The sequence below is a fragment of the Hypanus sabinus genome, chromosome 6 (genome assembly GCF_030144855.1).
Source record: "Hypanus sabinus isolate sHypSab1 chromosome 6, sHypSab1.hap1, whole genome shotgun sequence".
NCBI classification, from domain to species: domain Eukaryota; kingdom Metazoa; phylum Chordata; class Chondrichthyes; order Myliobatiformes; family Dasyatidae; genus Hypanus; species Hypanus sabinus.
The window spans coordinates 181,833,278-181,857,051 of record NC_082711.1 but is presented as its reverse complement, the minus strand read 5'-3'; the positions used below and the strand labels follow the sequence as shown (position 1 = coordinate 181,857,051).

General features: G+C 40.6%; 2 protein-coding genes across 23 annotated transcripts in view; both read left to right on the top strand.

Annotated features, from left to right (window-relative positions):
• The window catches only part of ncor1 (nuclear receptor corepressor 1), a 270,800-nt gene extending 267,199 nt beyond the window's left edge, over positions 1–3,601 (top strand). For all 17 annotated transcript variants that reach the window (XM_059973760.1, XM_059973765.1, XM_059973762.1 and 14 more), the window contains 2 exons: positions 514–735; positions 1,984–3,601. In XM_059973760.1, the coding sequence (XP_059829743.1) occupies positions 514–735; positions 1,984–2,168 (407 nt within the window). In that variant the 3' untranslated portion in view covers positions 2,169–3,601. The remainder of the gene's footprint in view (positions 1–513; positions 736–1,983) is intronic.
• Positions 3,602–4,037: 436 nt separating this feature from the next.
• Positions 4,038–23,774, top strand: part of zswim7 (zinc finger, SWIM-type containing 7) — a 51,046-nt gene continuing 31,309 nt past the window's right edge. For 2 of the 6 annotated variants that reach the window (XM_059973790.1, XM_059973789.1), the window contains exon 1: positions 4,038–4,094. In XM_059973790.1, the coding sequence (XP_059829773.1) occupies positions 4,053–4,094 (42 nt within the window). In that variant the 5' untranslated portion in view covers positions 4,038–4,052. Of the gene's footprint in view, positions 4,095–4,239; positions 4,400–13,249; positions 13,265–23,774 lie in introns of those variants that run through there. The other 4 variants (XM_059973788.1, XM_059973794.1, XM_059973792.1 and 1 more) reach the window with 4 other exon arrangements.

Sequence of the window (23,774 nt, the reverse complement as noted above, 5' to 3'; positions counted from 1 at the left end):
CTGAAGAATGGGAACAGAAAACTTGCTGGCATGATCCAGATGAAGAAAATGTAAAGAGGTTCTTATGGAGTATGATGGCCAATGTCTACAATTGGCATCCATCCCCTAGTTCTAAATCAGCAGTGTTAAGTAATAAGTTGTTGAAATGTAAAGTGCAATTGCTTCATAAAACTTGATGATTAAACTTTTTTGCTTATTTATCCAGTTTATATTTTATAATGCTGACTGCAGACAGCTTGTGGTGCTGTAACAACAAGAATGGGCTGAATGTGAAGCAGTGACTTTCTGTGCTGAATTCTTTTAACTTCATGGTTCTGCTTTGCAACCTCTGTGTAGGATCTGAAGTCACTGAGACTGTTCATTGCTGTTGCTTTGCTTGTTGGAGCTTTCAGCTTGCAAAACAAGTGCTGACGTGGTTTTCCTGTTCTTTCTCTGCCTGTCTGTGCCTTTATCTCTCCCTCCCCTGAATGACTTCCCTTTACCCCTCTCCAACTGTTTCCTCCCACCTCCCAGGCGGAGTCAGTGCTCGGAGTAATTCCTTTGCAGATCCGGCCAGTAATCTCGGCCTCGAGGACATTATCAGGAAAGCCTTAATGGGGAAATATGATGACAAAGGAGAAGACCACCAAGGGGTTCTAGCCCACCCTGTGAGTGCGACGCAGGACAACATGAGCACTAGCATCCCTGTGTCTGCTGATGCTCGGACTGAGGAGGCTAATCCGTCACCTCCGTCAGGTTAGTGTGTGGCTGAGGAAGCATCGGCAGCAGCTGGTGCATCATGTGGTGCAGCGTCCAATTCTGCCATGGACGTGGGGTGCTGAGTAGGACCTTGCACAGGCTCCTGCTGAAAATCTAAGCATTGCCACCAGACAAATGAAAGGGAGATTTGCCCCAAAAGCAGCCCCACCTCTATCATTATCACTGCCTCAGCTCAACTGCTGAAGCCTCCGTCCATGATTTTGTTACCTGTGACTTTGACTTTTGCAACAAATTCTGTATAGACATAAGATCATGTGAAACTTTGGTACTGTAATTTGTGCCGTCCCCTTTACCTGTTGATCCACGCTAGTTCCTGGTTAAGCTGTTAAAAATTTTCATCCCTCCATGGCCCTACCCCTCTCAGTCCCTCTCATTTCATCCAGTCCTATACCTGTCTGGACATCTCTGCACACTTCTAGTTATAGCCTCTCAACAGTTCAGCAATGGCAGCCAGTTGCAAAGACCCAAAGCTCTGGAATTCTTCCCTAATGCTCTCCGCCTCTACCCTTTTCACTTCCTTTAAAGTGCTCCTTAAAACCTACCTCTCTGATGAAGCTTGTGGTTATCTACCCTAATCTGTGTCTCGGTGTAAATTTTGTTGATAACCATTCCTGTTGAAGCATCTCGAGATGCACTGTACATGTTGATAGCATGGCTATATGCAGATTGCTACTTTGACTTTTTATTTTGGAAAAAGGCTTTGATCTTTTTTGTCTACACTTGCATTTTATTGCTTTGATTTTTCTCTGACCATTGGGTATCTGTTGAATCAGCTGGTAGTTGCTGTTCCATGCTCCTCATTGTTCCACTCCACAGCACTGCCCACCGACCCTTTCTGACCTGACATGTTTAGCAATTTTCAATAAAAGTATTTTGTGCCTTTTATCTTCAAGCTTCTTTTAAAGCACTTTCCAGTTGTGTGGCTATATCTCTTTACATCTCAGTCCAAGGGTCATTTCTGTAGCATGATAACAGACACCATCATGAACTTCTCCCTTTTCTTAATCTGAACAAAGCAGCCTCACCCGGACCACACCTTCTTACTCCACACCTGTCCATTTTGGCTTGGTGTCCACATTATCGTTCTCTGAAAGTTACTTGGAGCATCTACAGCATTAAAGTTGCCCTATAAGAGGATGTAGGGTATTTTCTACAGTGCAGAAACATGGTGAACAATGGGACAATAAAGAATGCAAATTAACTGCCTTGTGTCTTGTTATCCAGGTTCAACTGCGTTCCCATATAATCCACTGACGATACGTATGATGAGTGTGGCACCAACATCCATCGCCTGTGCACCACCAACCATGGGCCAAGCCAGTTCGCATCCACCGACCAGGACGTGGGAGCGTGAACCAGCTCCCTTACTCTCCTCACAGTACGAGACACTGTCAGACAGTGATGACTGAATTCCAAAGTCTGGCTAAGATTTTAGAAAGTGTTTCCAGTCTGCAGGCCACAGACAAGAGACTCTTCAGGAGCCTAAGTCAGTGATTAAAATAACTGAGCATTTGTTCACAGCCAAATGCAAAGCAGTTTCCAGTTCCTTTGAGCAGATGTAGATTGGAATGTCACTGCTGATCAGAAGTTTGTGTAGAGTTCACAAAGACATTTTCTGCTCTCCATTTATTTTTTAAAAAAACTCTTTAAATCATTCTTGTGTATTATAGAATTTTTCTCCCTATGTATCATGCTACCAATCTTACACATTCTTAAACAGTGAATTTGATTGCTACAACATGTAGGATATACATCAATGAGGTGAGCCCAAAGGACTGGTATATTCATTGTAAATTGTTTCATTTTGTCTTTAATTATTTAGCAGTACTGCTATGATATTAATGCATGGATGTATTATGATTCATTGTAAGATGCGATTTGAAGGGAGTATGTACCCTGGTGTGTTTGGGCTCGGGAAGAGGCCTCACCCTACAACTGTGCACAATGTTAACCCAAAGGGAACATCCTGTACCTCCATCTCATGTTTCTGCATCTCTTCCCTCCCCCAATGCTTGTAAAACAAAATAGTTTGAAAATCTGAGAAATGTAAGAAGCTCTCAAAGATGCTTCCAGAAGTTAATCTTTTATTGTTAATGGTGGGAATGGGAGAGAGCTGTTTCCTCAAGAGGTTTAACGGTTGAACTGAAGCTGGAAAACTGTTTCAAATGGAAGATGACATTCTGTTCTGCCTGCTGGTTGGAGCCTCTTAACACTGGATGCCAGGGTCACATTTCAAATGGAGTTCCTATGGGTGGTTGGCAGTCTGTTTCTGTTATGATGTCAGAAGATTGTAACAATTATTTGCACACTGCCTCTCACACATTGGAGAGGTTAAGGGAGATGGTAGTATGTATTGCCCAGTAACATCTGGATGCAGTTGTGAAGAATTCTAAACTTCACTCAAAGTTTACTGAGAGTCCTGCGCTGTCTGACTGCTGATTGCAAGTGTTTAAAGTACGGTATCTCTCTTCAGCTTTAGTCCTCAATGCTGGATGTGTTTTGCAACTTTGAAAATGCATGCTTCTCCCTAGTTTGGGAGAAGTCCTGCAAATAATCCTAATGTGACTGTGGCCTATGGAAGTTGAAGGAGCTGCACAAAGAGTTCCTCATCTGGAATGGGTCGTGTTATTTTCTTTGTTCAGGACTGCCCACAGCTTTCACAGCAGGGCAGGGGTTGAATTCTGATAATTATTTTAACTGCACTGTATTGTAATTGCAACCTCCCTTCCTGCCCGCCCGCCAGCCAACTGAGGCTAACACCTGCCTTTTAAAGTAGCTCACCATTCCAAAAATCAGACCATTCATGTAAATGTTATTAGCCTGAAATAAAGATGGCATCTGATTTCAGTCTTTTAAATCGTTTCTTTTGTTGTCGTCATTCCCACCGCTCTCACTCCTTTCTCCCAATTTCGTACCATCTTTTTCCTCTTTTTCTTCCCCTCTGAATTCCTCCGTCCACCATTCACCTGCCAGTCTCCCGTCTACCCCTGCTCCTTACCCCCCCCCCCCCTACCTGCCTGATTCGCTACCAGTCATATCCGAATCCTTCCTCATACTCTCGCTCTCTGTACTGGCGATCTTCACTCTCGGTCCTGATGAAGGGTTACGAACCCTAATAGTTTCTTTCCTTTCAGAGGTAAGTTCTTCCAGTAGATTGCGTGTTACCTTCGTGGAAGGCGAAGTGTGTGCAGCTACGATGCTGAAAGGTATCAGCGATCCAGCGTTAGGACCCCGGGACGACAAAAGCAGCGCGGGGCGGGGCCTGTGACCGGGGCCGCAAAGGTTCTTGGGAGATGGTGTTCTGTGTTGCTACCAGAGCCCAGCGCGCGCAAGAAGTAAGTAGCGTCGTTTCGGGACGTGGAATCCCACCGGTACATCCCTTACCCAGTCCTTCACACCATCCCCACCTCGCCGTAGCCCCACCTTCCCGTCCCTAGTCGAATCCCACCGTGGTCTCGCTTCCTGTTCCCGTCTGGGCACAGACTTCTGGTCCTGACCTCAATGCCTTCGTGGATTTCCCACTTTCGCCAACCTAGGTGAGAGAGGGGGCAGCAGGTCCACAGCCAGGGGAGAGATATTCCTTGCCCCAGGCGGAGAATATTAGCCATGAGGCTCGGTGTCCGAGGATCTGCAATCACAGGTCAGCTGTGACATGAGGCCGGATGGTCGCCTCCTTTTTATGTTGCATTTTTAGTCAGTTTTGAATGTTACATAGTGAGTTAATAAGTGGTTTAAAATAGAAACCAGAGTACCAGTACAGTTAGTGGAGAGATTATGGAGGAAGATGTTGGCAAGGCCGTAATCAAAAGGTTGAGCATAATGCAACTAATTTCCTGAGCTGCGTATATTTCATTGAAAGAAGTATTGTACATGGATCAACACCTGGAATTATGATATTGCTGTCATTAGTAAGACTGGGTTGCAGGACTGGCAGCTCAGTATTCCGGGGGGTCAGTTGTTTTAGACGTAGCAGATCGGAAGGGAGTAGAGGAGGAGGGAAGTCGTTACAAGGCAGGCAAAATGTCACGGCAGTACTCAGGATAAACTGGAGAATTTGTCTAGTGAGGTGTTACGGGTGGAACTGAGTAATAAGAAAGGTATAACCATGTTAATGGGGCTGTATTACAGATCACCCAATATTCCACAGGATTTACAGGAACAAGTTTGTGTAGAGATCACACTGTTGCAAGAAACAAGGTTGTTGTCGGTAATTTTAACTTTCCATATTTTGATTTGGATTCCCATGCTATAAAAGGACTAGATCGGATAGTTTGTCAAATGTATTAGGAAAATTTCCTTAATCAGTTTGTAGAAGTCACAACCAGAGTTGTGTGTTAATCTCCTATTAGGGAATGATAAGTTTGTGTATGGGAACAATTTGCATATAGTGATCACAGTGCCATTAGTTTCAAAGTAAATAAGGAAAAAGATGGGTCTGGTCCGCAGATTGAGATTCTAACTTGGAGGTAATATAAAAGGGGATTAGGAAAATCAGGTTCATGTCCAGTCGCAAGAGAGGAAATTTGTTGAATGCCAATGAGGTGGCTTTTTAGAGCAGCTTGTCCCTGGGCCTACTTGGGAAAAGACCATCTTAGATTGGGTGTTGTGTAATAACCCAGATCATATTAGGGAGCGTGGTGTAAAGGAACCCTTAGGAAGCAGTGGTCAGAATATGGTTGAATTCATACTGCACTTTGAGAGGAAGAAGCATAAGTCACATATTTCAGTATCAATCACAGTGGAATAAAGGGAATTACAGAGGCATGAGAGAGGAGCTTGCCCAGGTGGACTGGAGGTGGATACTGGCAGGAACGACAGCAAAGCAGAGTTGACTGAAGTTTCCAGAAATAGTTCACAAGGTACAGGATAATTATGTCCCACAGAAGAAGTTGTTCTCAAATGGCTGGGGTAGGCAACTATGGCTGACAAGGGAAATTAAGGACTGCATAAAAGCCAAGGAAAGGGCGTATAAGGAGCAAAAGTGAGTGAGGTCGGATCATTGGGAAGCTTTTAAAATCCAGCAAAAGGCAACTAAAAGAACAAAATGCTTACAAAGGGTTCAAAAAACTAGGTAATCATAGAGATCTAGAAGATTATAAGGCTAGCAGGAAGGAGCTTAAGAATGAAATTAGGAGAGCCAGAAGGGGCCATGAGAAGGTTTTGGTGAGCAGTATTAAGGAAAACCCCAAGGCATTCTACAAGTATGTGAAGAACAAGAGGATAAGACGTGAGAGAATAGGACCAATCAAGTGCGACAGTGGAAAAGTGTGCATGGAACTAGGGGTGATAGCTGAGATACATAATGAATATTTTGCTTCAGTATTCACTACGGAAAAGGATCTTGGTGATTGTAGTGATGACTTGCAGTGGACTGAAAAGCTTGAGCATGTAGACATCAAGAAAGAGGATGTGCTGGAGCTTTTTGAACGCATCAAGTTGGACAGGTCTGAGGGAGGAGATTGCTGAGCCTCTAACAACAATCTTTGCATCATCAGTGGGGACGGGGAAGGTTCCAGAGGATTGGAGGGTTGCAGATGTTGTTCCCTTATTCAAGAAAGAGTAGAGATGGCCTGGGAAATTATAGACCAGTGAGTCTTATTTCAGAGGTTGGTAAGTTGATGGAAAACATCCTGAGAGGCAGGATTTATGAACATTTGGAGAGGTATAACATGATTAGGAATAGTCAGCATGGCTTTGTCAAAGGCAGATCATGCCTTACAAGCCAGATTGAATTTTTTGAGGATGTGACTAAACACATTGATGAAGGTAGAGCAGTAGATGTAGTGTATATGGATTTCAGCAAGACATTTGATAAGATACCCTATACAAGGCTTATTGAGAAAGTAAAGAGGCATAGGATCCAAAGGAAAATTGCTTGTGGATCCAGAATTGGCTTGACAACAGAAGGCAAAGAGTTGGAGGTCAGTGACCAGTGGTGTGCCTCAGGGATCTGTTCTGGGACCCTTACTCTTCACGATTTGTATAAATGACCTGGATGAGGAAGTGGAGGGATGGGTTAGTAAAGTTACTGATGATACAAAGGTTGAAGGTGTTGTGTATAGTGTGGCGGGCTGTCGGAAGTTACAGCAGGACATCGATAGGATGCAAAACTGGGCTGAGAAGTGGTAGATGGAGTTCTGTAAGTGTGAAGTGGTTCATTTGGTAGGTCAAATATGATGGCAGAATATAGTATTAATGGCAAGACTCTTGGCAGTGTGGAGGATCAGAGGGAACTTGGGGGTCCGAGTCCATAGGACACTCAAAGCTGCTGTGCAGGTTGACTGTGGTTAAGAAGGCATATGGTGCATTGGCCTTCATCAAACGTGGGACTGAGTTTAAGAGCTGAGAGGTAATGCTACAGTTATGTAGGACCCTGATCCGACCCCACTTGGAGTAAGTACTGTGCTCAGTTCTGGTCGCCTCACTGCATGAAGGATGTGGAAACTAGGGTGCAGAGGAGATTTACAAGGATGTTACCTGGATTGGGGAGCATGCCCTATGAGAATAGGTTGAGTGAACTTGGCCTTTTCTCCTTGGAGCAACAGAGGATGAGAGGTGACCTGATAGAGGTGTAAAGATGATTAAATGCATTGTGAGAATAGTCAGAGGCTTTTTTCCCAGGGCAGAAATGGCTATCATGAGAGGGCACAGTTTTAAGATGCTTCGAAGTGGGTACAGAGATGTCAGGGGTAAGTTTTTTATGCAGAGAGTGGTGAGTGTGTGGAACAGGCTGGCGGTGATTGTGGTGGAGGCGGATACAAATAGGGTCTTTTAAGAGACTCCTGGATAGGTACATGGAGCTTAGAAAAATAGAGGGTTATGGGTAATCCTAGGTAATTTCTAAAGTATGTAACAAGTAGTGTGGGCAAAGGAGAGGCAGTGGATGTCATTTACTTGTATTTTTAGAACTCATTTGATAAGGTGGAACAGGTGAGATTGCTAAACAAGATAAAATCCTATGGCATTACAGGAAATATACTGGCCTGGATATTGAAGGTGGAAGTTGATAGTTTTCTGATTGGTCAGGGCATCAAAAGATATGGCAAGAAGTGTATCGGGTTGAATGGGATCCTGGATCAGCCATGATGGAGCAGATTCAGTGGGCTGAATGGCCTAATTCTGCTCATCTGTCATGGGCTATGTCTGCTTCACCATCTCATATACCTGTAATCACAGCTGATCAATAAGATATAGGAGCAGAATTAGGCCATTTGGCCCATCAAGTCTGCTCCACCATTTTATCATGGTTGATCCAATTTTCCTGTGAGCCCCTGTCTCTTGCCTTCATCCCATGTCCCTTCATGCCCTGACCAATCAAGAATCTATCAACCTCTGCCTTAAATATATGTAAAGACTTGGCCCCCACAGCTGCCTGTGACAAAGAATTCCATATTCACTACTCTCTGCTTAAAGAAATTCTTCATCTCCGTTCTAAAAGGATGCCTTTCTATTTTGAGGCTGTTTCCCCTGGTCTTAGACTGTCCCACCATAGCAAACATCCTCTCCACATCCACTCTTATCAAGGTTTTCAGCGTTCGATGGTTTCAATGAGGTCACCCCTCATTCTTCTGAATGCCAGCAAACACAGACTCAGAGTCATCAAAAACTTTTTTTGATGTGACAAGCTGTTCAATACTGGAATCATTTTTGTGAATCTCCTTTGAACCCTCTCCAGTTTTAGCGCATCCTTTCCAAGATAAGGGGCCCAAACCTGCTCACAATACTCCAAAGGAGGCCTCACCAGTGCTTAATGAAGTTTCATCATTACATCCTTGCTCTTATATTCTGTAATAATATATATATTATATATATTCTATTCTTATATTCTATATATTCTTGCTCTTATATATCCTTCAGAAAAGAATGTTAACATTTCAGTTGTCTTCCTCATCACAGATTCAACTTGCAAATTAATCTATAGGGACCCCTGCACAAGGACTCCCAAGTCCTTTTGCGCCTCAGGTTTTTGTATTTTCTCTCCATGGTCTACCCTTTCATTTCTTCTACCAAAATGCATGACCATACTCTTCCTGACACTGTATCTGCCATTTCTTTGCCTGTTCTACAAACTTTCTATAGCCTCTCTCCTTCCTCAAAGCTACCTCCTCCTCCACCTTTCTTCATATCATCTGCAAACTTTGCAACAAAGCTATCAATTCCATCATCCAAATCATTGATATATAACGTAAAAAGAACTGGTCCTAACACAGAGCCCTGTGGAATACCACTAGTCACCGGCAGCCAGCCGGAAAAAGCTCCCTTTATTCCCACTCTATGCCTCCTGCCAAGTAGCCACTACTTTATCCTTGCTAGATTCTTGCCTGTAATACCATGGGCTTGTGGCTTGTTAAGCAGCCTTACGTGTGCCACTTTACAAAAGGCCTTCTGAAAACGACATCAACCAATTTTTCTTTTGTCTATCCTGCTTGTTAATACTTTAAAAAATTCCAACAGATTCATCCGACAAGATTTTCCTTGAGGAAACGATGTTGACTACAACCTATTTTATCATGTGCCTCCAAGTACCCTGAGACCTCATCCTTAATAATCAACATCTTCCCAACCATTGAGGTCAGACTAACAGGCCTATAGTTTCCTTTCTTCGGCCCTCACCCTTCTTGGAATGAAGTGACATTTGCAATCTTCCAGAACTGTTCCAGAATCTAATGATTCTTGAAAGGTCATTACAAATGTTTCCATGATCTCTTCAGACATCTCTTTCAAAACTCTGGGGTGTACACCATCTGGTCCAGGTGACTAATCTAACTTCAGACCTTTCGGTTTCCCAAGAACCTTCTCTCTAGCTATGATAACTTCATACATTTCATGCCTCCTGATACCTAGAACTTCCATACTACTAAAACAACACACACAAAATGCTGGTGGAACACAGTAGGCCAGGCAGCATCTATAGGGAGAAGCACTGTCAACATTTCGGGCTGAGACCCTTCGTCCATACTGCTAGTGTCTTCCACAGTGAAGATGATGTAAAATACTTATTCGGTTCACCTGCTATTTCATTGACCCCCATTACTACTCCAGCATTGTTTTCCAGCGTTCCAATATCCACTCTCGCCTCTCTTTTACATTTTATGTATCTGAAGAAGTTTTTGGTATCCTCTTTAATATTATTGGCTAGCTTTCATATTGCATGTACCTTAATGACTTTTTTTAGTTGTCTGCTGTTTTTAAAAGCTTTCCAATCCTCTACCTTCCCACTAATCGTTGCTCTATGATATGCCCTCTCTTTGGCTTTTATGTTGTCCTGGACTTCTCTTGTTAGCCACAGTTGTGTCATTCCTATAGATTTCTTCCTCCTCTTTGGGATGTATATAACCTCTGTCTTCTGAATTGCTTCCAGAAACTCCAGCCATTGCTGCTCTGCCATCTTGGAAAAATAGAGGGCTATGGGTAACCCTAGGTAATTTCTAAGGGACGAACATGTTTGGCACAGCTTTGTGGGCCAAAAGCCCTGTATTGTGCTGTAGGTTTTCTATGTTTTTATGTCATCCCTGTTAGTGTCCTTTTCCAATCAATTCTGGCCAACTCCTCTCTCATAGCTCTTTAATTCTGCTTACTCCACTGTAACACTGATACGTCCAACTTTAGCTTCACTTTCTCAAATTTTAGGGTGAATTCAATCATTCTATAATCACTTGCAACTAAGGATTCTTTTACCTTAAGCTGTCTGATCAATTCTGCCACATTGCACAACACCCAATCCAGATTAGCTGATTCTCTAGTGGGCTCAATCACAAGCTACTCTAAAAAGCCATCCCTGTAGGCACTGTAGAAATTCCCCTCTTCTGGAATCTAGCACCAACCTGATATCAGCAATCTATCTGCATATTGAAGACCCCCATGACTATTGTAATATTGCACTTTTGGCATACATTCTCTATCTCCCATTATAATTTGTGGGCTACATCCTTACTACTGCTATATTCAACTCCCATCAGGGTCTTTTTACTCTTGCAGTTTCTCAGCTCTTTCTACAATGATTCAACACCTTCCAACCCTAAGTCACCTCTTCCGAGTGATTTGATTTGATTTTTTATCAACAGGGCAACACTGACCCCTCTGCCTTCCTGCCTGTCCTTTTGATAAAATGTGTATCCTTGAACGTTAAGCTCCCAGCTATAATCTTTCAACCATGATTCAGAGATGTCTGCGACATCATGCTTGCCAATTTGCAACTGGACTGCAAGTTCAACTACCTTATTCAAATACTGTGCAGATTCAGTCTTCAGTCTTGTATTCAGCCTTTTCTACTTTGACCACCTTTAATGTTCCAACTCCTCCTGTTGACTGCAATTTTGCCCCATCAACAGCCTCTCCTCACTTAACATTGCCTCTGTTTATAAACCAGCTACTTCATCTTCAGCACTATTATCCACCTTTTCTGCGATACTTCTTGCATTGAAATATAGGCAGTTCAGGACACGAGTCGCACTATGCATATGCTCTTGATTCCCAACTGTCTGAATTCTTACCAGCATCTGCCTCCACAACCTCTCCATTAAATGTTCTGGCACTTTGGTTCCCATCCCCTGCTACTCTAGTTCAAACCCCACTGTGCAGCATTAACAAACCTAGCTATGATATTAGACTCCTCCAGTTCAGGTGCGTCAGGACGAAGGATTTCGGCCCGAAACGTTGACAGCGCTTCTCCCTTAAAGACTTTGTCAGTCATGGAAGGGATAAAAAAAATTAAGGAGAATGGGAGATGATAATGAAAAATTCACTGAACCAAAAAATGTCCTAAATTGAGACCAAGTCCGTAAAGTTTGCTTAACAATTATGTTATCTGTTATTTTATTTGCTGAAAAAGAAGAATATGATCCAAGAAGAGAGACAATAGAGGAATTTTTTACAGAATTAACTTCTAAGGAGACCCATGATGGGCAATCTTTATGATAAATATAATAAGACCAGAAAGTAATATTCCTTATATTGGCAGCCCAATAGTAAAACCTAAAATTAGGTAGGGCTAATCCACCCATCTCTTTATTTCTTTGTAGGTAAACTTTACTTAAATGCGCTTGCTTATTATTCCAAATATAAGATATTAAAATTGAATCTAAAGAATCAAAGTAGGTCTTAGGAATAAAAATAGGTAAGGCCTGAAAAAGATATAAAAATTTAGGAAGAATCTTCATTTTAATCGAATTAATTCGGCCAATTAGGGATAAAGAAAGAGGGGACCATTTAGAAAGCGTCTTTTTCACATAATTCAAGAAGGGGTTTAAGTTTTCTTTAAATAAATTCTTGAAGTTTTTAGTAATTGTTACACCTAGATATGTAAATTGACTTGTAACAACTTGGAACGGAAATTTGGCATTTGATGACATTAGGTCATTTAAAGAAAATAGCTCACTTTTATGTAAGTTCAGCTTATATCCTGAAAAAGAACTAAACTGGGAAATTAAAGAAAGAACTGAAGGTAAAGAAGTTTCAGTGTTAGAGATAAAAAGTAAAATATCATCAGTGTATAATGAAATTTTATGAGTCATACCTTCCCTTAGGATACCAGAAATGTCCTTAGATTCTCAAAATGCTATTGCTAAAGGTTCTATAGCTAAAGCAAAAGGTAAAGGACTAAGAGGGCAACCTTGTCTAGTTCCCCGCTGTAATTTAAAGGGCTTAGAAATTTGAGAGTTAGTAATAACCTGAGTGGTAGGAGACAAGTAAATTAATTTAACTAAACAAATAAAATTAGGCCCAAAATTAAACTTTTCTAAGGTCTTAAAAAGATAATTCCACTCAATACTATCGAAGGCTTTTTCTGCATCTAAGGATAGTATACACTCTGATATTTTTTTTGGATGGTGAATATATCACATTCAATAACCGACGTATATTAAAATGTGAGTAACGATTTTTAATAAATCCTGTCTGATCATGTGATATAATAGATGGTAAAATATTTTCAAGTCTTCAAGCTAAGATTTTGGATAAGATTTTTGCATCAACGTTTAATAAAGAGATCGGTCTGTATGAAGAACATTCAGCTGGATTTTTTTTTAAGAATAAGAGAAATAAAAGTTTCATAAAAAGTTTGAGGGTGTTTACCTGATTTAAAGGACTCTGATAAAACAAAGGATAAATAAGGTGTAAGTAATGTAGTGAAAGTTTTATAAAACTCCCCAGGAAAGCCATCAGGTCCTGGGGTCTTACCAGCCTCAACCACTTCTTCATTGGAAATAGGCTGATCTAACTGTATTAGGCTATCAGCAGACAATGTAGGAATGTTGATATTACTGAAAAAAGCATTCATATAGGTATCATCTAAAGAAGTATCAGATTTATATAACTTAAGGTAAAAGTCTTTAAATATGTTGTTAGTTTCAGAATGGTCGGATATCTTAGTACCATTATCTTTTAAAATTTCTGTGACTTGACGATTAACTGTAAAAGATTTTAAGCAATTGGCTAATAAACTACCTGTTCTATCCCCGTGAATGTAAAATTGAGTTTTATCTCTCAACAGCTGTCGTTCAATTGGGTAAGTCAGCAGAAGATTATACTTGGATTGGATTTCAATACGCTTATTATATATAGTTGGATCTGGAGATAGAGCATACTTTCGATCAAGATCTTTTAATATCGCTGCTAGGTCAGACCTTTCTTTGTCAGCTTTTTTCTTTATATAGGTAGAGTAAGAGATAATTTCTCCATGAATATATGCTTTAAAAGTATCCCAGACTATATTACCAGCAGTATCTCCTTTAAAATTTTCTTTAAAGAAAAAAGTAATATGGTTTTCCAAAAACTTTAGAAAATTTTTATCAGATAACAATGATAAGTTAAAACACCAACTTCTGTTTGGTACAGAGTAAACAGGTAATCTTAAAGCCAGAAGCACAGTTGTATAAACAGACAAAGCAACCTCCTTATAATCACAGGATTGTACCAGTGGAAGCAAGTTTCTATCTATAAAAAAATAATCAAACCGAGAGTACATATGATGAACCTGAGAGAAATATGAATATTCTTTTTCTTGGGGGTGTAAAAAACACCACACGTCAAGAATACCACATTGAAATTAAAAAGATTTAAAAAGTAGGACTGATTTATTAGTGACAGGGGTTTTACTTGAAGAGCGGTCTAATATAGGGTCAAGCCAAAAATTAAAATCTCCACCCATCACTAAGGAATACCGATTCAAATCAGGCAGAAAAGAGAGAAGACGTTCAAAGAACAAGGAGTCATCTGTATTTGGAGCATATACATTCACAAATACGATTAGTTTATTCTCAAGTCTACCCAAAACAATAACAAAGTGCCCATTTGTATCAGAAATTACATTATGTTGAATAAAGGATACATTCTGATCAAACAGGATTGAGATGCCTCTCGATCTAGATTGAGAGGGTGAGTGAAAATGTATACCCTTCCATCCTTTGAAAGAACGTGAAATATCATCTTTACGAATATAGGTTTCTTGGAGAAAGATTATACGAGTTTTAAGTTTCCGGATATAAGAGAAAATCTTATTTCGTTTAACAGGGTTATTTAGACCTTTCAAATTAAAACTGAGTATATTAATAAAAGAATCCATCAAGTATCCTTTAGTAATGTATAAAAGGTAATCACAGATATGTAGATAGTGAATAAATAAAACAGTAAAAACATCCAATCAGCTTTCTGGAAGAACCCATTTCTGCCCTCCCTCCCCCCAAAGAGAGAAATCAGCCAAGAGAGGCTGAAGACTAAATCTAACGTTTCCAACCCAAAACTCCAATGGCTCCAGAAAATATATATGTATAGCTGTGCTGAATAAACGATTGTAAATATATATATATACAAAAACAAAATGTCGAAGTAAATAAGTTCGCTATTTACAAAAAAAACATGGGAAAATATTAGTATTAGTCTCGATAAAAAGGAAAGACAGATAAGGAAAATCAATAAGTAAAACGAGATATACTCGCGGGTGCAAAAAAAGGAGTAAAGAAACAAATAGATAATTAGAAAGGGAAGCGGTTTAGATAGCTTCCTACATGACTAATTTAAGGCATTCAAGGAAGAAAAAAAAATGACAAAATGGTAAAATAATGAAAAAAAAACAAAAACCAGCAATAAGAAATATAGAATATTGTATACTATTGGAAAACAGTAAAAGACCGAAAGGTGTATAAATAATCAAAAGATAGGAAAAATCTGAGTGAATTTAAGGTAAAGCAAAACACCCTATGGTTTCATTCCTCGGTAATTACTACATGTACACCCTACATAATTACTTTCAGTCAAATTGCTAAAAGGAAGGTAAAAATCAACATAACTCTGAGAGAATAGAACATATTGTTTAAAAAGAGTTGCGAAAAAGTAACATTAGAGGACCCATATAAAAGCGGAAAACAGCAAAAGAGAAAATGGATGCAGTCTGCCTGCATATTTTGCATAGTTTGAAAGATAACAAGGCGCCAGTTACTTAATCAAACAAATGATTAAGACTTCATAAAACCAAGAAACCTTGTTATCAACAAAGCGCCAATTACTTGATTGAACACCTGAAATTAAAACACAGAAATTTTTAAAAGATAATGGAACTAAGATATCCGGCCATTCTGAAATTAACAATGTATTTAAAGACTTTTACCTTAAGTTGTATCAGTCTGACTCTTCTTCAGATGATACCTATATGAATGCTTTTTTCAGTAATATCAACATTCCTACATTGTCTGCTGATAGTCTAACACAGTTAGATCAGCCTATTTCCAATGAAGAAGTGGCTGAGGCTATGCGTGCTTTACATTCTGGTAAGACCTCAGGACCTGATGGCTTTCCTGGGGAGTATTATAAAACTTTCACTACGTTACTTACACCTTATTTATCCTCTGTTTTATTAGAGTCCTTTAAATCAGGTAAACTCCCTCAATCTTTTTATGAAGCTTTTATTTCTCTTATTCATAAAAAAAATCAATCCAGCTGAATGTTCTTCATACAGACCGATTTCTTTATTAAATGTTGATGCAAAAAATTTATCCAAAATCTTAGCTCAAAGACTTGAAAATATTTTCCCATCTATTATATCACATGACCAGACAGGATTTATTAAAAATCGTTAACTCACATTTTAATATACGCTGGTTATTGAATGTGATATATTCACCATCCAAAAAAAATCAGAGTGTATATTATCCTTAGATGCAGAAAAAGCCTTCGATAGTATTGAGTGGAATTATCTTTTTAAGACCTTAGAAAAGTTTAATTTTGGGCCTAATTTTATTTGTTGGGTTAAATTAATCTACTTGTCTCCTACCGCTCAGGTTATTACTAACTCCCAAATTTCTAAGCCCTTTAAATTACAGCGGGGAACTAGACAAGGTTGCCCTCTTAGTCCTTTACCTTTTGCTTTAGCTATAGAACCCTTAGCAATAGCATTTCGAGAATCTAAGGACATTTCTGGTATCCTAAGGGAAGGTATGACTCATAAAATTTCATTATACGCTGATGATATTTTACTTTTAATCTCCAACACTGAAACTTCTTTACCTTTGGTTCTTTCTTTAATTTCCCAGTTCTTTTTCAGGATATAAGCTGAATCTACATAAAAGTGAGCTATTTCCTTTAAATGACCTGATGTCATCAAATGCCAAATTTCCGTACCGTTGTTACAAGTTAATTTACATATCTAGGTGTAAACTGTTAAAAACTTCAAGAATTTATTTAAAGAAAACTTAAACCCCTTCTTGAATTATGTGAAAAAGATGCTTTCTAAATGGTCCCCTCTTTCTTTATCCCTAATTGGCCAAATTAATTCGATTAAAATGAAGATTCTTCCTAAATTTTTATTATCTTTTTCAGGCCTTACCTATTTTTATTCCTAAGATGTACTTTGATTCTTTAGATTCAATTTTAACATCTTATATTTGGAATAATAAACAAGCTTGTTTAAGTAAAGTTTACCTACAAAGAAATAAAGAGATGGGTGGACTAGCCCTACCCAATTTTAGATTTTACTATTGGGCTGCCAATATAAGGAATATTACTTTCTGGTCCTATTATATTTATTGTAAAGATTGCCCATCATGGGTCTCCTTAAAGTTAATTCTGTAAAAAGTTCCTCTATTGTCTCTCTTCTTGGATCATACTCTTGTTTTTCAGCAAATAAAATAACAGATAACATAATTGTTGAGCAAACTTTAAGGATTTGGGCTCAATTTAGGAAATTTTTTGGTTTAGCGAATTTTTCATTATCATCTCCCATTCTCCTTAATTTTTTTTTATCCCTTCCATGACTGACAAAGTCTTTAAGGATTGGGATGAACTAGGTATTAAGTGTTTTTGGGACCTGTTTATCTCAGGATCTCTTGCTTCATTTGACCAATTGTCAAATAAATTCGCACTCCCAAAAACACATTTTTACAGATACCTTCAAATTAGAGATTTTCTATGTTTCCATTTAACTACTTTTCCTATAGGTCCTGATAAAAATTTACTGGATGATCTTTTAAATTTAAAACCTTTTGTTAATGGTTCTATTACTTGTATCTATAACTTGTTGGTTGATTCTGGACAAGACTTTTTAGATAAAATAAAAAAAGCGGGAGGAGGATCTAAATTGTTAGATTTCTGATGATAGATGGAATAAAATTCTTAAACGGGTTAATAAATCATCTTTCTATGCTCGTAATTCTCTTCTACAATTTAAAGTGGTTCATAGAGCTTACATTTCTAAACAGAAGCTGTCCAGTTTTTATCCGAATGTTTCTCCACTTTGTAATAAATGCAACTCTGCTGATACCTCTTTAATTCATATGAGAAGTTTTGGCGGGAAGTATTCCATACCTTCTCACAACTTTTTAGGGTCCAATTTGACCCAAATCCCCTTACTGCCTTGTTTGGTATTATTGCAGATGAAGATATAGCTTTAAATACTTCTAACCTACAGGTTTTAGTTTTTACCTCTCTTTTAGCAAGGAGAGCAATCTTGCTTAAATGGAAGGAGTCTACCCCTCCTACACATCTTCAATGGCTACGTGATATTATGTCTTATTTAAGTTTAGAAAAGATCTGCTGCTCAGTCTTAAATTCGAAACAATCTTTTTATGATATCTGGGGACCTTTCCTAAATTACTTTTCCAATTTATAAAGTTTAACAGTGCACAGACTTTTATGTATATTTTTATCTTCTCTTCTTAAGCAAATATGTTTTCTTTTCTAATTTATCGATTATCATCCATCAGCTTTTTTTCTTTGGTAGTTGGTAGGGGGTTGACTTTTTTTATATAAAAAATTTATTTTATGATGTATGACCTATCTTTAAATTTTTGATTATAGAGTGGTATATCTTTATGTGTTACGCTATAACATTTTGATCAATTTTATCACAATATATGAATGTACACAAGTTATGTTGAGATGTATCTATGTGTTGCACTCTGTAAATCTTGTTTTTTTCTTCTGAATAAAAATATTGTAAAAAGAAAGACAGCGCTTCTCCCTATAGATGCTGCCTGGCCTGCTGCATTCCACCAGCATTTTTTCTTTCTGTACAGGTCCCACCTTACCTGGAAGAGTACCCAATAATCCAAAAATATTATGTCCTCCCTCCTGCACCTGCTCATTAGCCATTTATTAAACTGTATAATCTTCCTAGTTCTGTCTCATTAGCGGCATGTTTAACAGTCACAACCCTGGAGATCTTACCCTTTAACTTAGCACCTAATTCCCTATGCAGAACTTCGTCATTCCTACTCATGTCATTGATACCTACCTGGACCACGACCTTAGGCTGTCCTCCCTCCTACTTAAGAATGCTGAGGAATTGATCCAATATATCCCAGACCCTGGGATCCAGGAATTTTGTTATTGCCCACAGAACCTCCTGCCCATTCCTCTAACGAATCCCCTATCACCACAGTGTGACTGTTCTATCCCCTTTCCTTCTTAGTCACAGTGGCAGTCTCAGTGCCAGAGACGTGAGCACCGTGACTTTCCTGTGTTAGGTCATTAAGTGGTATACCTATAGTTGAGTGGGATGCCGCAGGGGTACTCTGCACTGGTTCCTTAACCCTTTCCCCTTCCTATCAATCACCCCTTCAGACTCTTGAATGATATGGAGTTCATCCAGTTCCAACTCCTTAATGCGACGTGTTAGAAGGTGCAGATTAATAGCTGATTTATACTTGTGCATTACATCTACGCTGTAGGTACCCCATACCCTATTTCGTAGGGTGACGTGCACCTCCCCAAAACAATTATGCGTCACGGCAACACAGAATGCAACAACTGTGATTGGTCCGCTTGGTAGCATCATATTTCCTCTTACGCATTTCTGTTGCTTCTTCTCCGCCATGTGTGTCCACCGATGCGAAATAGATGAACCAAATCATCAAATGCACCTGCCGACATGCGAAAATGTTTGAAGTGCATTTCGTCGTCCATGTTTCTCATGAAGAAACTCAACACAGTGGAATAGAAACCCCACCGCCAACTAGTGTTTTGACACACACCAATGCATGCTTGCTACAGCGTAGAGCGACACAGAAGTGAAAATCAGGGCTACGGCGTAGCCCGTACGCACAAGTATAAATCAGCCTTAATGCTCTTCTCGCAGTTGTAGTCATTAGGGACTTCCCACATTTCACTATCCCACTTGTCAGCCCTGCTGCCCTAGCTGAGAAGATAAAAAGAAAAGGAAAAACTTGAGCTTTTCTTTGCTTTGATTTCTCAAGAGTGAAGCTTCACTTCACGGAAGCCTCAAAGAGCTAGAGCCTTAAGATTACCATTCTGATGACAACCGCTATCTTCCTTTAATTTGCTCTTGCTAATCAATCCCAGGCACGGATTGGTTGCTGGTCAAAGCATATTATACTGCCACGACCCACTCCTGTCTTTTCCTCAGGCAGTAGACCTGATTGAAGTCCCCTCATCTCCAAACTTCTGATGACCAGATTGGCCACTGGTCAAAGCTCTATCCAATATTGGCCTACTCCACTATTACACATCATCACAGCTGATCCAACATTCTTCATCCACTTTTCTGCTCTTTTTCCATTACCCGCTATTACGATACTGCTTTCAGCCAAAACATGCACAAGCACTTTGGGTCTCCTTGTTGTGGAACAAAGGCTCGACCTTTGGGAGAAGAAAGTCTTCCTTGTCTAAGTACTTGATCTCTTCTTATTCTGAGAGTGCCCTTCTGAACTCTCCCACAAGAGGAAATGTCCTCAACTTCCACATTGTCTAACTTAATAGGAATTTTACATGTTCTTGATACTAACTACATTAATCCCATTTGTTGCATTAGGTATCCTTGTATTTCTTACCATTTAATCTCTTTTTAAATGTTACAATGCATTGCACTCCAATCCACCTGGGCAAGTTCCTCTCTGATGCCTCTGTCATTCCCTTTATTCCATTGTGATACTGATGCATGTGCCTCCTCCGGGTTCCTTTATGTTGAGCTCCCTAATAAGATCTGGGTTATTACATAACATCCAATCTAAGCTGGCCTTTCCCTGAGTAGGTTCTAAAAAAGCCATCTCTGTAAGACCATTAGACATGGGAGCAGAATTAGGCTATTCAGCCCATTGAGTCTATTCCACTATTCCATCGTGGCTGATCCTGGATCCCACTCAACCCCGTACACCTGCTTTCTCGCCATATTCTTTGATGCCCTGACCGATCAAGAAACAATCAACTTCCACTTTAAATATATGCACATATGTCCTCCATCGTAGTCTGTGGCAGAGAATTCTACAGATTTACTACTCTCTGGCTAAAAAAAAAATCCTCCTTACCTCTGTTCTAAAGGGTCACCCCTCAATTTTGAGGCTGTGCCCTCTAGTTCTGGATACTACCACCACAGGAAACATCCTTTGGAGTCTCTCCAACGACAACACATCGTTTCTGAGATACGGGGCCCAAAACTGTTGACAGTACTCCAAGTGCAGCCTGACTAGTGTCTAATAAAGCCTTAGCATTATCTTCTTGCTTTTATATTCTATTTCCCTTGAAATAAATGCCAACATTGCATTTGCCTTCGTTACCACAGACTCAACCTGTAAATTAATCTTCTGGGAATCTTGCACGAGGACTCCTAAGTCCCTCTGCACCTCTGATGTTTGAACCTCCTTCCCATTTAGATAATAGTCCACATTATTGTTCCTTTTCCCAAATGATTATCATATATTTCCCAACACAGTATTCCATCACCACTTTTTTGCCCTTTCTTCCAATTTGTCTAAGTCCTGCTTCAATTACATTGCTTCCTCAGCACTACCTACCCCTATACCTATTTCCGTATCATCTGCAAACTTTGACACAAAGCCATCAATTCCATTATTTAAATATCTGGCAAACAATGTGAAAGGTAGCAGTCCCAATACTGAGGAATACCACTAGCCACTGGCAGCCAACCAGAAAAAGGCCCCTTTTATTCTCGCTCACTGCCTCCTACCTGTCAGCCATTCCACTATTCATGCCAGTATCTTTACTGGAACACCAAAGGATTTTGTTAAGCAGCCTCGTGTGGCACCGCATCAAACGCCTTCTGAAAATGCAAGTAAATGACATCTACTGCCTCTTTCATGTCCACCCTGCTGGTTACTTCCTCACAGTGCTCCAACACGTTTGTCAGGCAAGATTTCCTTTTACAGAAACCATGCTGAATTTGACTTATTATTAGTCACCTAGTACCCCAAAATATCATCCTTTTATATTAGACTCCCAAACTTTCCCAACCGCTGAGGTTAGGCTGACTGGCCTATAATTTCCTTTCTGATGCCTTCCTCCCTTCTTAAAGAGTGGAGTGACATTTGCAATCTGCCAGTCCTCCAGGACCATGCCAGAATCAAGTGATTCTTGAAAGATCATTAACATGCATCCATTATCGTCTCGGCAACCTCTTTCAGGACTCTGGGGTGTAGGTGACCTCATCTGGTCCAGGTGACTTACCCACCTCAAGACCGTTCAGTTTGCCTAGCACATTTTCCTTTGTAATAGCAATGGTACCCATTCCTGCTCCCTGACACTCATGGACCTCTGGCACACTGCTAGTGTCTTCCACAGTGAAGTCAGTTGCAAGGTGCCCATTAAATTCATCTGCTATTTCTGTGTCCCCCCCATTACTACCCCACCAGCATCGTTTTCCAGTGATCCAGTATCAACTCTCACCTCCCTTTTACTCTATATATAACTGAAAAAAACTTTTGGTATCCAGCTTTATACTATAAGCTAGTTTGGCCTCATATTTCACACACAGAATGCTGGTGGAACACAGCAGGCCAGGCAGCATCTATAAGGAGAAGCACCGTCAAAGTTTAGGGCTGAGACCCTTCGTCAGAACTAACTGAAAGGAAAGATAGTAAGAAATTTGAAAGTAGTGGGGGGAGGGGGAAATGCTAAATGACAGGAGAAGACTGCAGGGGGTGGGATGAAGCTAAGAGCTGGAAAGGTGATTGGTGAAAGTGATACAGAGCTGGAGAAGAGAAAGGATCTTGGGACGGGAGGCCTCGGGAAAAAGAAAGGTGGAGGGGGGAAGCACCAGAGGGAGATGGAGAACAGGCAAACAACTGAATATGTCAGGGACAAGGTAAGAAGGGGAGGAGGGGCATTAACGGAAGTTAGAGACGTCAGTGTTCATGCCATCAGTTTGGAGGCTACCCAGCCGGTATATAAGGTGTTATTCCTCCAACCTGAGTGTGGATTCATGTTGACAGTAGAGGAGGCCATGGATAGACATATCAGAATGGGAATGGGACGTGGAATTAAAATGTGTGGCCACTGGGAGATCCTGCTTTCTCTGGCGGACCAAGCGTAGGTGTTCAGCGAAATGGTCTCCCAGTCTGCGTCGGGTCTCACCAACATATAAAACGCCACACCGGGAGCACCGGATGCAGTATACCACACCAGCCGACTCACAGGTGAAGTGTCGCCTCATCTGGAAGGACTGACTGGGGCCCTGAATGGTGGTGAGGGAGGAAGTGTAAGGGCAGGTGAAGCACTTGTCCTGCTTACAAGGATAAGTGCCAGGAGGGAGATCAGTGGGAAGGGATGGGGGGGAGGGGCGAGTGGACAAGGGAATCGCGTAGGGAGCGACCCCTGCGGAAAGCAGAAAGGGGGGGAGGGAAAGATGTGCTTGGTGGTGGGATCCCGTTGGAGGTGGCGGAAGTTACGGAGAATTATATGTTGGACATGGAGGCTGGTGGGGTGGTAGGTGAGGACAAGGGGAACCCTATCCCGAGTGGGGTGGCGGGCGGATGGGGTGAGGGCAGATGTGCGGGAAATGGGAGAGATGCGTTTGAGAGCAGAGTTGATGGTGAAAGAAGGGAAGCCCCTTTGTTTAAAAAAGGAAGACATCTCCTTCGTCCTGGAATGAAAAGCCTCATCCTGAGAGCAGATGCGGCGGAGACAGAGGAATTGTAAGAAGGGGATAACGTTTTTGCAAGAGACGGTGGGAAGAGGAATAGTCCAGGTTGCTGTGAGAGTCTGTAGGCTTATAGTAGATATCGGTAGATAAGCGTTCTCCAGAGATGGAGACAGAAAGATCAAGAAAGGGGAGGGAGATGTCAGAAATGGTCCAGGTAAATTTGAGGGCAGGGTGAAAGTTGGAGGCAAAGTTAATTAAGTCAACAAGCTCAGCATACGTTCAGGAAGCAGCGCCAATGCAGTTGTCGATGTAGCAAAAGAAAAGAGGGGGGACAGATACCCGTATAGAGTTTGAACAGGGACTGTTCCACAAAGCCAACAAAAAGGCAGGCCTAACTGGGACCCATACAGGTGCCCATGGCTACACCCTTGGTTTGGAGGAAGTGGGAGGAGCCAAAGGTATTGAGAGTAAGAACTAATTCCGCTAGATGGAGGAGAACTCTTTTCCAGCTCTTAGCTTTATCCCACCCCCTGTGGTTTTCTCCTATCACTTCGCATTTCCCCCTCCCCCCACTACTTGCAAATCTCTTACTATCTTTCCTTTCAGTTAGTCCTGACGAAGGGTCTCGGCCCGAAACGTTGACAGTGCTTCTCCTTATAGATGCTGCCTGGCCTGCTGTGTTCCACCAGCATTT